The following is a 13,858-nucleotide window of genomic DNA, read 5'->3' on the forward strand; positions in this document are numbered from 1 at the left end:
AATGATGCATGTTTGAATAAAGATAAACATTTAACTCTGAAGTCTTTCATATTTAATAAACACACACCTGCTCATTTGCATATCCCATTTATACAAATATAAAAAAACACAATGTTTATATTAAACTGATTTTTATGTATGAAAATAACCAACAAACGTTAAATACGAGCTGAACACCTGCTCAGGTGAAGCGGCGGTGCTGAATGCGGGCAGTTCAGCCAATAACGTGGCGAGATACTGGTTGCCGGGCAGCTGGCTCACCAATCAGCGCTGGGTTTAGTGTTTTAGGGGGTTCAAACGAGCCGAAGAGCGCAGAGGAGTGAGATCAGAGGAGTGAGATCAGAGGAGTGAGAGAGATCAGAGGCTTTAGCTCTGGGCTGCAGTGTCGCTCTTCAGGGCTGCGGTGGTCGCTGGGGGTCTGTGCTTCACTGCCGGGCTTCCAGGAGGCGGTAAGTAGAAATTCTCCCTCCTGAAGCAGCGGCGTCCCGGAGGCTCGGGCGCAGGGCGCAGGGTGGAGGGTGGAGGACGGAGGGTGGAGGACGGAGGGTGGAGGACTAAATATTAGCTAAATATTTACCATCGCAGCTACGTTAGCCACATTAGCTTACCACCATCAGCTCGGTTTCTGCCCTTTGCTTCTTCTTCTTATTATTATTATCAGTTTGTTGTTTATTAATGGGGGTGTTTATCAGTCTGCAGTGGGGGTTAGTGTTAGTGTAGGATTAGGATTAGGGTTAGGATTAGGATTAGGGTTCGTGTAGACTGTAGAAAGGAGAGCTCCGCCGTTAGCTCTGTGGCTAAAGCTGGCTGCAGGTGTCAGCAGGTGACCGGCTGGCTGCGTTAGCGTTAGCTCGCTGTTTACCCGTCCAGCGAGTGTCCCCGTCCAGCGAGTGTCCCCGTGTTAGTGTGAGTGGTGTTATCGTGTGGGACTGGAGGAGTGAGTGAGTGAGTGAGTGAGGGACTGGAGGAGTGAGTGTGGGTCTGGAGGAGTGAGGGAGTGAGTGGGACTGGAGGAGTGAGTGTGGGACTGGAGGAGTGAGTGTGGGACTGGAGGAGTGAGTGTGGGACTGGAGGAGTGAGTGTGGGACTGGAGGAGTGAGTGTGGGACTGGAGGAGTGAGTGAGTGAGTGTGGGACTGGAGGAGTGAGTGAGTGAGTGTGGGACTGGAGGAGTGAGTGTGGGACTGGAGGAGTGAGTGTGGGTCTGGAGGAGTGAGTGTGGGACTGGAGGAGTGAGGGAGTGAGTGGGACTGGAGGAGTGAGTGTGGGACTGGAGGAGTGAGTGTGGGACTGGAGGAGTGAGGGAGTGAGTGTGGGACTGGAGGAGTGAGTGTGGGACTGGAGGAGTGAGTGTGGGACTGGAGGAGTGAGTGAGTGAGTGTGGGACTGGAGGAGTGAGTGAGTGAGTGTGGGACTGGAGGAGTGAGTGTGGGACTGGAGGAGTGAGTGAGTGAGTGTGGGACTGGAGGAGTGAGTGTGGGACTGGAGGAGTGAGTGAGTGAGTGTGGGACTGGAGGAGTGAGTGTGGGACTGGAGGAGTGAGTGAGTGAGTGTGGGACTGGAGGAGTGAGTGTGGGACTGGAGGAGTGAGTGTGGGACTGGAGGAGTGAGTGAGTGTGGGACTGGAGGAGTGTGTGAGTGTGGGACTGGAGGAGTGAGTGAGTGTGGGACTGGAGGAGTGAGTGAGTGTGGGACTGGAGGAGTGAGTGAGTGTGGGACTGGAGGAGTGAGTGAGTGTGGGACTGGAGGAGTGAGTGAGTGTGGGACTGGAGGAGTGAGTGAGGGAGTGAGTGTGGGACTGGAGGAGGGAGTGTGGGACTGGAGGAGGGAGTGAGGGAGGGAGTGTGGGACTGGAGGAGGGAGGGAGTGTGGGACTGGAGGAGTGAGTGAGGGAGGGAGTGTGGGACTGGAGGAGGGAGTGAGGGAGGGAGTGTGGGACTGGAGGAGGGAGTGAGTGTGGGACTGGAGGAGTGAGTGAGTGTGGGACTGGAGGAGTGAGTGAGTGTGGGACTGGAGGAGTGAGTGAGGGAGGGAGTGTGGGACTGGAGGAGGGAGTGAGGGAGGGAGTGTGGGACTGGAGGAGTGAGTGAGTGTGGGACTGGAGGAGTGAGTGAGTGTGGGACTGGAGGAGTGTGTGAGTGTGGGACTGGAGGAGTGTGTGAGTGTGGGACTGGAGGAGGGAGTGTGTGAGTGTGGGACTGGAGGAGGGAGTGAGTGAGTGTGGGACTGGAGGAGGGAGTGAGGGAGGGAGTGTGGGACTGGAGGAGGGAGTGAGGGAGGGAGTGTGGGACTGGAGGAGGGAGTGAGGGAGGGAGTGTGGGACTGGAGGAGGGAGTGAGGGAGGGAGTGTGGGACTGGAGGAGGGAGTGAGTGTGGGACTGGAGGAGGGAGTGAGTGTGGGACTGGAGGAGTGAGTGAGTGTGGGACTGGAGGAGTGAGTGAGTGAGGGACTGGAGGAGTGTGTGAGTGTGGGACTGGAGGAGTGTGTGAGTGTGGGACTGGAGGAGTGTGTGAGTGTGGGACTGGAGGAGGGAGTGAGGGAGGGAGTGTGGGACTGGAGGAGGGAGTGTGGGACTGGAGGAGGGAGTGAGGGAGGGAGTGTGGGACTGGAGGAGGGAGGGAGTGTGGGACTGGAGGAGTGAGTGAGGGAGGGAGTGTGGGACTGGAGGAGGGAGTGAGGGAGGGAGTGTGGGACTGGAGGAGGGAGTGAGTGTGGGACTGGAGGAGTGAGTGAGGGAGGGACTGGAGGAGTGAGTGAGGGAGGGACTGGAGGAGTGAGTGAGGGAGGGACTGGAGGAGTGAGTGAGGGAGGGAGTGTGGGACTGGAGGAGGGAGGGAGTGTGGGACTGGAGGAGGGAGGGAGTGTGGGACTGGAGGAGTGAGTGAGGGAGGGACTGGAGGAGGGAGTGAGGGAGGGACTGGAGGAGGGAGTGAGGGAGGGAGTGTGGGACTGGAGGAGGGAGGGAGTGTGGGACTGGAGGAGGGAGTGTGGGACTGGAGGAGGGAGTGAGGGAGGGAGTGTGGGACTGGAGGAGGGAGGGAGTGTGGGACTGGAGGAGTGAGTGAGGGAGGGAGTGTGGGACTGGAGGAGGGAGTGAGGGAGGGAGTGTGGGACTGGAGGAGGGAGTGAGTGTGGGACTGGAGGAGGGAGTGAGTGTGGGACTGGAGGAGTGAGTGAGTGTGGGACTGGAGGAGTGAGTGAGGGAGGGACTGGAGGAGTGAGTGAGGGAGGGACTGGAGGAGTGAGTGAGGGAGGGAGTGTGGGACTGGAGGAGGGAGGGAGTGTGGGACTGGAGGAGGGAGGGAGTGTGGGACTGGAGGAGGGAGGGAGTGTGGGACTGGAGGAGGGAGGGAGTGTGGGACTGGAGGAGTGAGTGAGGGAGGGAGTGTGGGACTGGAGGAGTGAGTGAGGGAGGGACTGGAGGAGGGAGTGAGGGAGGGAGTGTGGGACTGGAGGAGTGAGTGAGGGAGGGAGTGTGGGACTGGAGGAGGGAGTGAGGGAGGGAGTGTGGGACTGGAGGAGTGAGTGAGTGTGGGACTGGAGGAGTGAGTGAGGGAGGGACTGGAGGAGTGAGGGAGGGACTGGAGGAGTGAGGGAGTGTGGGACTGGAGGAGTGAGTGTGGGACTGGAGGAGTGAGTGAGGGAGGGAGTGTGGGACTGGAGGAGTGTGTGAGGGACGGAGTGTGGGAGGGACTGGAGGAGTGAGTGAGTGTGGGACTGGAGGAGTGAGTGAGTGTGGGACTGGAGGAGTGTGTGAGGGAGGGAGTGTGGGACTGGAGGAGTGTGTGAGTGTGGGACTGGAGGAGTGTGTGAGGGAATGTGGGACTGGAGGAGTGTGTGAGGGAATGTGGGACTGGAGGAGTGTGTGAGGGAGGGAGTGTGGGACTGGAGGAGTGTGTGAGGGAGGGAGGGAGTGTGGGAGGGACTGGAGGAGTGTGTGAGGGAGGGAGTGTGGGAGGGACTGGAGGAGTGTGTGAGGGAGGGAGGGAGGGACTGGAGGAGTGAGGGAGGGACTGGAGGAGTGAGTGTGGGACTGGAGGAGTGAGTGAGGGAGTGAGTGTGGGACTGGAGGAGTGAGTGAGGGAGGGAGGGAGGGAGTGTGGGACTGGAGGAGTGAGTGAGGGAGGGAGGGAGGGAGGGAGTGTGGGACTGGAGGAGTGAGGGAGTGAGGGAGGGACTGGGGGAGTGAGGGAGGGACTGGAGGAGTGAGTGTGGGACTGGAGGAGTGAGTGAGGGAGTGAGTGTGGGACTGGAGGAGTGAGGGAGTGAGTGTATGACTGGAGGAGTGAGTGTGGGACTGGAGGAGTGAAGGAGTGAGTGTGGGACTGGAGGAGTGAGTGTGGGACTGGAGGAGTGAGTGAGGGAGGGAGTGTGGGACTGGAGGAGTGAGTGAGGGAGGGAGTGTGGGACTGGAGGAGTGAGTGAGGGAGGGAGGGAGTGTGGGACTGGAGGAGTGAGTGAGTGAGGGAGTGAGTGTGGGACTGGAGGAGTGAGTGAGGGAGTGAGTGTGGGACTGGAGGAGTGAGTGAGGGAGTGAGTGTGGGACTGGAGGAGTGAGTGAGAGAGGGAGGGAGGGAGTGTGGGACTGGAGGAGTGAAGGAGTGAGTGTGGGACTGGAGGAGTGAGTGTGGGACTGGAGGGAGTGAGGGAGGGAGTGTGGGACTGGAGGAGTGAGTGAGGGAGGGAGTGTGGGACTGGAGGAGTGAGTGAGGGAGGGAGGGAGTGTGGGACTGGAGGAGTGAGTGAGGGAGGGAGGGAGTGTGGGACTGGAGGAGTGAGGGAGGGAGGGAGTGTGGGACTGGAGGAGTGAGGGAGGGAGGGAGTGTGGGACTGGAGGAGTGAGGGAGGGAGTGTGGGACTGGAGGAGTGAGTGAGGGAGGGAATGTGGGACTGGAGGAGTGAGTGAGGGAGTGAGTGTGGGACTGGAGGAGTGAGTGTGGGACTGGAGGAGTGAGTGTGGGACTGGAGGAGTGAGGGAATGAGTGTGGGACTGGAGGAGTGAGTGTGGGACTGGAGGGAGTGAGGGAGGGAGTGTGGGACTGGAGGGAGTGAGGGAGGGAGTGTGGGACTGGAGGAGTGTGTGAGTGTGGGACTGGAGGAGTGTGTGAGTGTGGGACTGGAGGAGTGAGTGTGGGACTGGAGGAGTGAGTGAGGGAGTGAGTGTGGGACTGGAGGAGTGAGTGAGGGAGGGAGTGTGGGACTGGAGGAGTGTGTGAGGGAGGGACTGGAGGAGTGTGTGAGGGAGGGAGTGTGGGAGGGACTGGAGGAGTGTGTGAGTGTGGGACTGGAGGAGTGAGGGAGTGAGTGTGGGACTGGAGGAGTGAGGGAGTGAGTGTGGGACTGGAGGAGTGAGGGAGGGAGGGAGTGTGGGACTGGAGGAGTGAGGGAGGGACTGGAGGAGTGAGTGAGGGAGGGACTGGAGGAGTGAGTGTGGGACTGGAGGAGTGAGGGAGTGAGTGTGGGACTGGAGGAGTGAGTGTGGGACTGGAGGAGTGAGTGTGGGACTGGAGGAGTGTGTGAGGGAGGGACTGGAGGAGTGTGTGAGGGAGGGACTGGAGGAGTGAGTGAGTGTGGGACTGGAGGAGTGTGGGACTGGAGGAGTGTGTGAGTGTGGGACTGGAGGAGTGAGTGTGGGACTGGAGGAGTGAGTGTGGGACTGGAGGAGTGAGTGAGGGAGTGAGTGTGGGACTGGAGGAGTGAGTGAGGGAGGGAGTGTGGGACTGGAGGAGTGTGTGAGGGAGGGACTGGAGGAGTGTGTGAGGGAGGGAGTGTGGGAGGGACTGGAGGAGTGTGTGAGTGTGGGACTGGAGGAGTGAGGGAGTGAGTGTGGGACTGGAGGAGTGAGGGAGGGAGGGAGTGTGGGACTGGAGGAGTGAGGGAGGGACTGGAGGAGTGAGGGAGTGAGTGTGGGACTGGAGGAGTGAGTGTGGGACTGGAGGAGTGAGTGTGTGAGGGAGGGACTGGAGGAGTGTGTGAGGGAGGGACTGGAGGAGTGAGTGAGTGTGGGACTGGAGGAGTGTGGGACTGGAGGAGTGTGGGAAGGAGGGAGTGTGGGACTGGAGGAGTGAGTGAGTGAGGGAGTGAGTGTGGGACTGGAGGAGTGAGTGTGGGACTGGAGGAGTGAGTGTGGGACTGGAGGAGTGAGGGAGTGAGTGTGGGACTGGAGGAGTGAGTGTGGGACTGGAGGAGTGAGTGTGGGACTGGAGGAGTGAGTGAGTGAGTGTGGGACTGGAGGAGTGAGTGAGTGAGTGTGGGACTGGAGGAGTGAGTGAGTGAGGGAGGGAGTGTGGGACTGGAGGAGTGAGTGAGTGAGGGAGGGAGGGAGTGTGGGGCTGGAGGAGTGAGTGAGGGAGGGAGTGAGTGTGGGACTGGAGGAGTGAGTGAGTGTGTGAGTGAGGGACTGGAGGAGTGTGTGAGTGTGTGAGTGTGTGAGTGAGGGACTGGAGGAGTGAGTGAGTGAGTGTGGGACTGGAGGAGTGAGTGAGTGAGTGAGGGAGGGAGTGTGGGACTGGAGGAGTGAGTGAGGGAGGGAGGGAGTGTGGGGCTGGAGGAGTGAGTGAGGGAGGGAGTGAGTGTGGGACTGGAGGAGTGAGTGAGTGTGTGAGTGAGGGACTGGAGGAGTGTGTGAGTGTGTGAGTGTGTGAGTGAGGGACTGGAGGAGTGAGTGAGTGTGTGAGTGAGGGACTGGAGGAGTGTGTGAGTGTGTGAGTGTGTGAGTGAGGGACTGGAGGAGTGAGTGAGTGTGTGAGTGTGTGAGTGAGGGACTGGAGGAGTGAGTGAGTGTGTGGGACTATCAACACAGCCCATAATTTATGCTACACGAGTCTTCTGAGTTTTATATCGAATGATGATGATGAAGATGGTGATGATGATGATGATGATGAAGGTAAAATAGAGAAGAATAGAGAATCTGAACTAATGCAGTTCTCTTTAGGGACTACTTTCTGTAGCTGCACTACACCCTGCAGCATGTATCCCTCCACCATTTTAATGATCTGGTTCTAAAAGCAGGTTCTAGAGCCGAGCTCTTCTCAGAACTCTGGTAGAACCGTGTCTCAGGCATCAGGCAGCGTCTTTATCACCATTAGGTGAAGAACTTTCTGTGAGGAGCTTTTATTAGAGCTTCAGACGTCTGAATGTGGCTCAGCTTGTTCTGCAGAGGCTGTTATTACACCACCCTGCCCGAGGCCAGGGTGTGTGTGTGTGTGTGTGTGTGTGTGTGTGTGTGTGTGTGTGTGTGTGTGTGTGTGTGTTATAGTGATGAGGGGGCAGGGGGGGCTCTATAGGTCTTTTTTTTTGCCCCTCTTCTTCACTTAAGTACTCCTCTCATACCTGCTCCTATCAGCCAATCAGAACACAGCTCATGTGCATGTCTGGAACAGAACATCCCAATGAACAACCCCCCCCCCCCCCCCCCCCCAAACACACACACACACACACACACACACACACACACACAGATGCTAATCGTGTGGTTGTTAGCATGTCAGGCTAATCCTGCAGTGCTGCTCTAATCCAGCATGGTGGGCTCCTCTGTTACAGCGGGGGGCTTGCAGACGGCTCCTGCTGATGACACACAGTCACTGGTGTGCGCTGCTGAGATGGGCGAGTGGTGGACCCCACCCATGATGCCAGACCCTCTGGGTGAGACACACACACACGCACACACACACGCTGAGTGCACTGACGCAGTCCGGTCTCTGAGTTTAATCCAGATTATTTAACCCCTGCAGTTCTGGTAATCTCTCTTGAACACACACACACACACACACACACACACACTGCCCCAATACTGCACTGAAGGAGCACATGGCTTCAGAGCTTCCTGGCAACACCTGAGCAACCATCTGAGATGTCATTGCAACTGCCTATTAACCACCAAGAACCCCCTAGTAACTTCTAAAGAACGGCATGGGGGGGGGCAGCTGTTCTGATGAGAACTGGAGCTTCTACAGTAAAAAGAACTTTGGAGATGTTCTAATGAACACAGTGGTGAAGAACCACAGGAATTAGTGTTTATTCTGATAGAGTTTTACTGAGGGGAGAAACTCTTACTGGTCAGATCAGCAGCTGTCCTCTGATTCTGCACTGGCCTGTGTGTGTAAACATGACGAGGGAAGAGATTATTTATCGCTATTTACAGATTAAATGTACCAACTACACTCTTGATAAATGTAGTTTATACACACGCATACATACACACACACACACATGTATGTGTGTTTTAGAGGTGGCAAACTCAAATGCAGAAAGTAAAAATCCCCCCAGGATGGTGTTCCCACTGCCTGGAAAGCGCTGCTGCTTTGGTGTATTTTGTTTTGTTTTGTTTTATTTTATTTTTACATCAGAATAAAACCTCCTGTCTCAAACAGCAACTTTACAGGAGGAGGAAACTTACATTTGCCTCCTTACACTTCAGTGGAAGTCAGTGTAAAAGATTTGACTCCAGGTCATGTTTGAGCGTTTCTATTGGTCCGTTCATCCTGAAATTCTGGTACAGTATAAGAACACTGCTGGTTCACGTCATGGAGAACAGAGAATCAGCAACAATGGAGATGAGGTAAACTTGGGTATGCGGTTATTGAGGGAAGGCCTGAGGGAGGTTACTGTGCTGTACTACCCTCCTGACGGTGTGTATGAAGGGTGAAGTAAGTAAGTGTGTGTGTGTGTGAGATGTGTTCCTGGTCTGATTCTCCTACAGACACCAAAGAGCTCTCCAGCATTTCCCACATCAGCATGTCCCCCTCCAGACACAGCTCGTCCTCTGCTCTGCCCAAACACTCCTACAGCGTGCTCAATGCCTTCTGCACCGAGGAGAACATCTTGCAGTGCGTCACCTACATCAGCCAGGTCAGCCCATCAGCCCTGTCAGGAGTGCTCCTGATCAACAGTGCATGTTTAATGTTTACTACAGTATACTCCCTCAGAGCTGGAGGAACCAAGACTCACAGGGGGACCCGACCCGCCCTCCTCTGATCAGAACTATTTATACATTATTGATAGAAGTTACCAAACCATCTAAACTGCTGAACTGTTCTGATCATAATCGTAATATAATAATCATGGTGTAGAAGAAGTTGGTGTGGCGCAACAGATAACACCACCACCTACCATTGTGTTACAACACCACCATGTGGGAGACCAGGGTTCGATTCCCGGTCTGGGTGACTATGCTGCGCTACACCAATAAGAGTCCCTGGGCAAGACTCCTAACACTACATTGGCCCACCTCTGTAATACGAGTAACCTTGTACGTCGCTCTGGATAAGAGTGTCAGCTAAATGCCATAAATGTAAATGTAAATGTAAGAAATTAACATAGTCATGGCAGTGATGGTCAGGGTAGTGAGAGGAATGATGGGTAATAGTGGTGAGGGGACCTCAGCTGTCAGTCTTTCAGCAGGTCGGGCTGGGTGACCATTTACTGGGAGAAGGTGAAGAGACAGAGTTAGTTCTGAGAGGATTTTATAGAGAGCAGAGAATGTTGATCAGTATCAGAGTGTGTCTGACAGCTCCAGCATCTCAGTGTACTACAATTCCCTGGGTCCTCGAACCCCTGGACCTGCAGCCCTTATCTAAGAAAGGTACTCAGGAGCGAGGCCATGTAGGGCTTTATATGTGTTGCAGGCTTCTTTACACAGAGGAACAGTCTAGGCATGCAGTTCGCACCAAGCTTTCATTTCATTACTGCTAGCTGGTGGAGTTGTTCACTTGTTCACATTAGCGTCCTATCTCCAGGCTGGTCCACTGTATTTTGGATTTAGTCATTATCTGTCTCTGTCTCTCTCTCTCTGTCTCTCTCTCTCTGTGTGTGCGCGCAGGAGGTGAGCTCTCTGGGTCTGAGCGGGGTGTGTGTGGAGTCTGGGGGTTCAGGGGTCAGTCTCAATACTGTATCTGTGCTGAATCTGCTGTATGAGCTGCTGCAGCTAAACAGAAGGAAACAGCGCCATCTGCAGGAGCTTGAGAGCCAACAGCTGAAAAACTGCAGCAACCTGGAACACCTGCAGAGCAACAACTCCAGACTGAAGGTAAAACACACACACACACTTGACTGGGACTGAATTGTTGCTTTGATAACCAGCTATCTCGTGTGTGTGTGTGTGTGTGTGTGTGTGTGTGTGTGTGTTAGGATCAGCTGGAACACTCTAGAAGAGAGAACTCCGGTCTGCATGAGGGGGAACGGCAGCTCCAGCTGAAGATCAGAACGTTGCAAAGCTGCCTGAAGTCTGAGAAGGAGGAGGTACGTCCCAGTTAGCGCAGGGTAAAGGGGTGGTTCAGGTGATCTGGAGCTGTGAGGTAATGGTAATAGCCGTGGTAGTGGACTGAAATTGGCTTCTTTTGAAAACTGATTTGGTTCTTTTTAAGTCTGGTTAGAGGGTCTGATGTGGGTTCTGTTGGACTCTGAGCAGGTGCAAAAACTTCAGAACATCATTGCCAGCCGTGCCACACAGTATATCCATGATGCCAAGCGCAAGGAAAGAGAGGGTGCCAAACTGAAGGAGAGGCTGAACCAGCTGCTGGTGGACAAGCGAGACAAAAAACTCAGTAATATATATATGTATACACACACACACACACACACACACACACACTTCAGTCCACATCTAACCTGGGCAGGGCAAGACATGCAGCAAAGTGTAAAAGTGTGTGTGTGTGTGTGTGTGTGTGTGTGTGTGTGTGTGTGTGTGTGTGTGTGTTGCTGTGTAGCAATTGAAGTGGCCAACTGTGTGAGTCGCTCGGACGGAAAGAGAGGCCTGTGGAAAACTGGGAAGATGGAGGCCAGGTAAGACTCTCTCCTCTCAGCAGGGCTCAGCAGTTTCGTATTTCAGTGGTAAAGCACATGCTCTCGCTCTCTCTCTTGCTCTCGCTCTCTCTCAGGCATGAGGGGGACATGTATAAAGCCCTGCTGAGCGATTACGAGACGAGGCAGCGGGGGCTCATGCAGGAGAACTCTGAGCTGAAGAAGCTTCTGCATCACATGAAGAAGGACATGGTGTCCATACTGAGCCCAAAGAAAGCCTGTGGCAGAGCCCCGCCCACTGACAGCAGCAGCAGAGCCCCGCCCGCTGAAGACAGCCTTGAGCAGGTCAGTGCACACTCGTGCTGGAAGCTGAGTTAGGGTAGGAGTGTGTGCCTGCATTGAGCCAGGGAGGTGGGCTCTCCTCAGTGTGGAACTCTTCACTCCTCTCTAATAGACTTGTCCATGGTTGTGACAGGGCGCAGGGTGACTGGGTGTTATTAATGAAATGTGTATTAGGCTGTGTCCGAAGCCGAGGATGAGGGGGATGAGAGCTGCAGGGACACTATAGAACAGGTGTGTGGACCAGCCCGAGAGCAGCTCGCCAACAGCATCCGTCTGCAGTGGAGAAGACTAAAGAACCACATGCAGAGACTCGACAGCCAGGGTGATCCTCATTTATTACTTCCACTTGCTCTTCATACTGCCCTCCTCACGCCCAGGCTTCATGCTGTTGATGTTAACTCTGTGTGTGTGTGTGTGTGTGTGTGTGTGTGTGTGTGTGTGTGTGTGTGTGTATAGCATCATTGGCTGCCAGTCAGGAGGAGGTGATCTCCATTAGAGAACACGAGGAGGCCATGCAGCGCATGAGAATAGAACTGCAGCAGTGCACAGAGTTCATACAGACCCAGCAGCAGCTGCTTCAGGTACACACACACACACACACACACACACACACACACACACACATACTCACAGAGCAAGACCTGCCTTACAACCTGATAAAGTGAGTCGAGGAAATCTAAAGTAATCAGGTATGGGAGCAGGGAGAGGTTTGGTGGTCATCAGTTGGTTATGGAGAGAGTTGGGGGGGGGGGGGTGTTTACAGTGGTTGAGTACTGGATGAGGCGAGGGCTGTCCGGTCAGAGGCCGAGGCAAGGTTCAGTGGGTTTCTATAGGTTGAGTCCAGGGCGAGGACCGTCTGGTTGGAGGCGAAGGCAGTGTGTGATGGGTGAGTGTGTGTTTGTGTGTGTATGTGTACAGCAGCAGCTGAGTTCCCCCAGTGATGATGACATGGCAGCTCTGCTGAATGACGGATACACGCTGGAGGAGAAGGAGCGGCTGAAGGAGGAGTGGAGGCTCTTCCAGGAGCAGAAGAGGAACTTTGAGAAGGAAAGGAAGAACTTCACAGAAGCTGCGATACGGCTCGGCCATGAGGTTACATGTCACACATGATTTGTGTGTGTGTGTGTGTGTGTGTGTGTGTGTGTGTGTGTGTGTGTGTGTGTGTGGTAGTACTGTGTTTTAATACAGTTTCTCTTCTGAGCAGAGAAAAGCATTTGAGGAAGATCGTGCTCAGTGGCTGAAGACCCAGTTTTTGAACATGACTCCGTTTGTGGACCGTAAAAGACCTGCCATGACTGAGTCTCGCGGTGCCTTATCAATCAGTGAGTGTTGGAGCAGAGTGATCAGAGCACGCGCACACACACACACACACACACACACACACACACACATTCATATGTTTAACGTGTGTGTGTGTGTGTGTGTGTGTGTGTGTGTGTGTGTGTGTGTGTGTGTGTGTGTGTGCGCACACGCATAGATGCTGAGCCTGAGGCCAAAGTTTTGTCCACTCCGGCTGCCCCGAACAGGACAGTTCTCCACACTGGATTTGCCCCCAACACACCTGCATACCTGCCTTCTACTGCTGAGCTCTATCGCACAATCCAGCTTATCCCCGACACCAGGTGAAGGCGGTCACATGCATGTGATGAGCTTGTCGGGGGGGGGAGGGGTTTCTGAGCACTGGTTTTGAGTGTGTGGTGTTTTTTCCTTGTTTTTCCCCAGAACCCCTGGGAGGCGGGGCAGTAACGGGCTCCAGAGCGGAGAGACTTTGACCAAATCCCGTCTGAGGAACAGCTCCACAGACCACAGCATTTTCTCCCTGCTGAGAGACGAGAACAGCGCCGCCTAGAGGCACTCCAGTGTTCCTATCTGTTCAGACACTGCCCTGCACACGCACTTCACGCAGCCGGACAGCGAGGAGTCCAGCCATGTTCACTCCAGCTTGGAGAGTTGGGGGTTGGATATTTATGGGTGGTGTTAGAACCCCACAGTGGTGATGGCGAGCGAGCGCTGTTTACCTCCGTATGATGTTCCTCACAGTGGCCTCGTCAGTTTAAATACCAAGTATCGCACAATCAGAGCACTTTAATGACCAGGCCAGCGGTGCGAGATCATCCCACATTTCAGAGTTTTATATCCGCTCCTTTTACACTTCATTCTGATGTAGAGAAGAACTAATCCTTTCTACGTGTTTCTGCCGTTGCTGTTTCACTACAGAGCCATTAGAGGAGTTCTGGAGCTGCGTTTGGGTGAATGTTGATCTTGCTGATTTTGTGTGATTTATTATTGGACTGTTTGTGGTTGTAATGGTAGAAATGATGAGACCTTTTTTTTTGTTTAGTGTTTGATTTTATATGATAGGACAGGGTTGTTCTCCTTGATTTCTGTTATTTGTGTAGACAGGTGATAAATGTGTTCTGTGGTAGATCCACAACATGGTTTTTAGAGCCCAGTTTTGGCTGCTGGAACATATCAATGCAATAAAGTTTAAAGTAAATATTTACAATATTGTATTTATTACTGTGTTTACGTCTTTCCAGTCGTGTCCTCTCTGACTGAATGGCTGTTGCTGTGCGGCAGCTTTGACTCACTAACTAAGCTAAGCTAGACGAAGCTACTAGTTTTAGCAGCAGGCTACTTATTCTGCTAGGTGGAAGTTGGGCTTTTTCCCTCTACATCATTCGGTCACCTTCCCTGCCTCAGATTCTCCCTCAACCTGTTCGTTCAGGCTCGTTTACACTGTCAGCTTCATCAGATTTAATACTGCTGAGCTCTA

At 54.2% G+C, this 13,858-nt stretch overlaps 1 protein-coding gene across 2 annotated transcripts; it reads left to right on the forward strand.

The window, feature by feature from the left end:
- Positions 1-310: 310 nt before the first annotated feature.
- On the forward strand, positions 311-13,588 carry ssx2ipa (synovial sarcoma, X breakpoint 2 interacting protein a). 2 transcript variants are annotated; one of them, XM_072687067.1, is made up of 14 exons: positions 311-449; positions 7,543-7,644; positions 8,702-8,850; positions 9,821-10,027; positions 10,129-10,239; positions 10,409-10,544; positions 10,707-10,782; positions 10,878-11,085; positions 11,257-11,404; positions 11,539-11,663; positions 12,001-12,174; positions 12,287-12,404; positions 12,560-12,704; positions 12,805-13,588. In XM_072687067.1, exons 2-14 carry the CDS (start codon positions 7,602-7,604, stop codon positions 12,929-12,931), a joined length of 1,767 nt encoding a protein of 588 aa, XP_072543168.1. In that variant the 5' UTR covers positions 311-449; positions 7,543-7,601; the 3' UTR covers positions 12,932-13,588. The 2 variants fall into 2 exon arrangements, with proteins under 2 accessions (XP_072543168.1, XP_072543170.1); XM_072687069.1 differs by having other exon boundaries at positions 12,004-12,174.
- Positions 13,589-13,858: the final 270 nt, after the last annotated feature.

The sequence above is a fragment of the Salminus brasiliensis genome, chromosome 9 (assembly GCF_030463535.1).
Source record: "Salminus brasiliensis chromosome 9, fSalBra1.hap2, whole genome shotgun sequence".
In the NCBI taxonomy this organism is placed as follows: domain Eukaryota; kingdom Metazoa; phylum Chordata; class Actinopteri; order Characiformes; family Bryconidae; genus Salminus; species Salminus brasiliensis.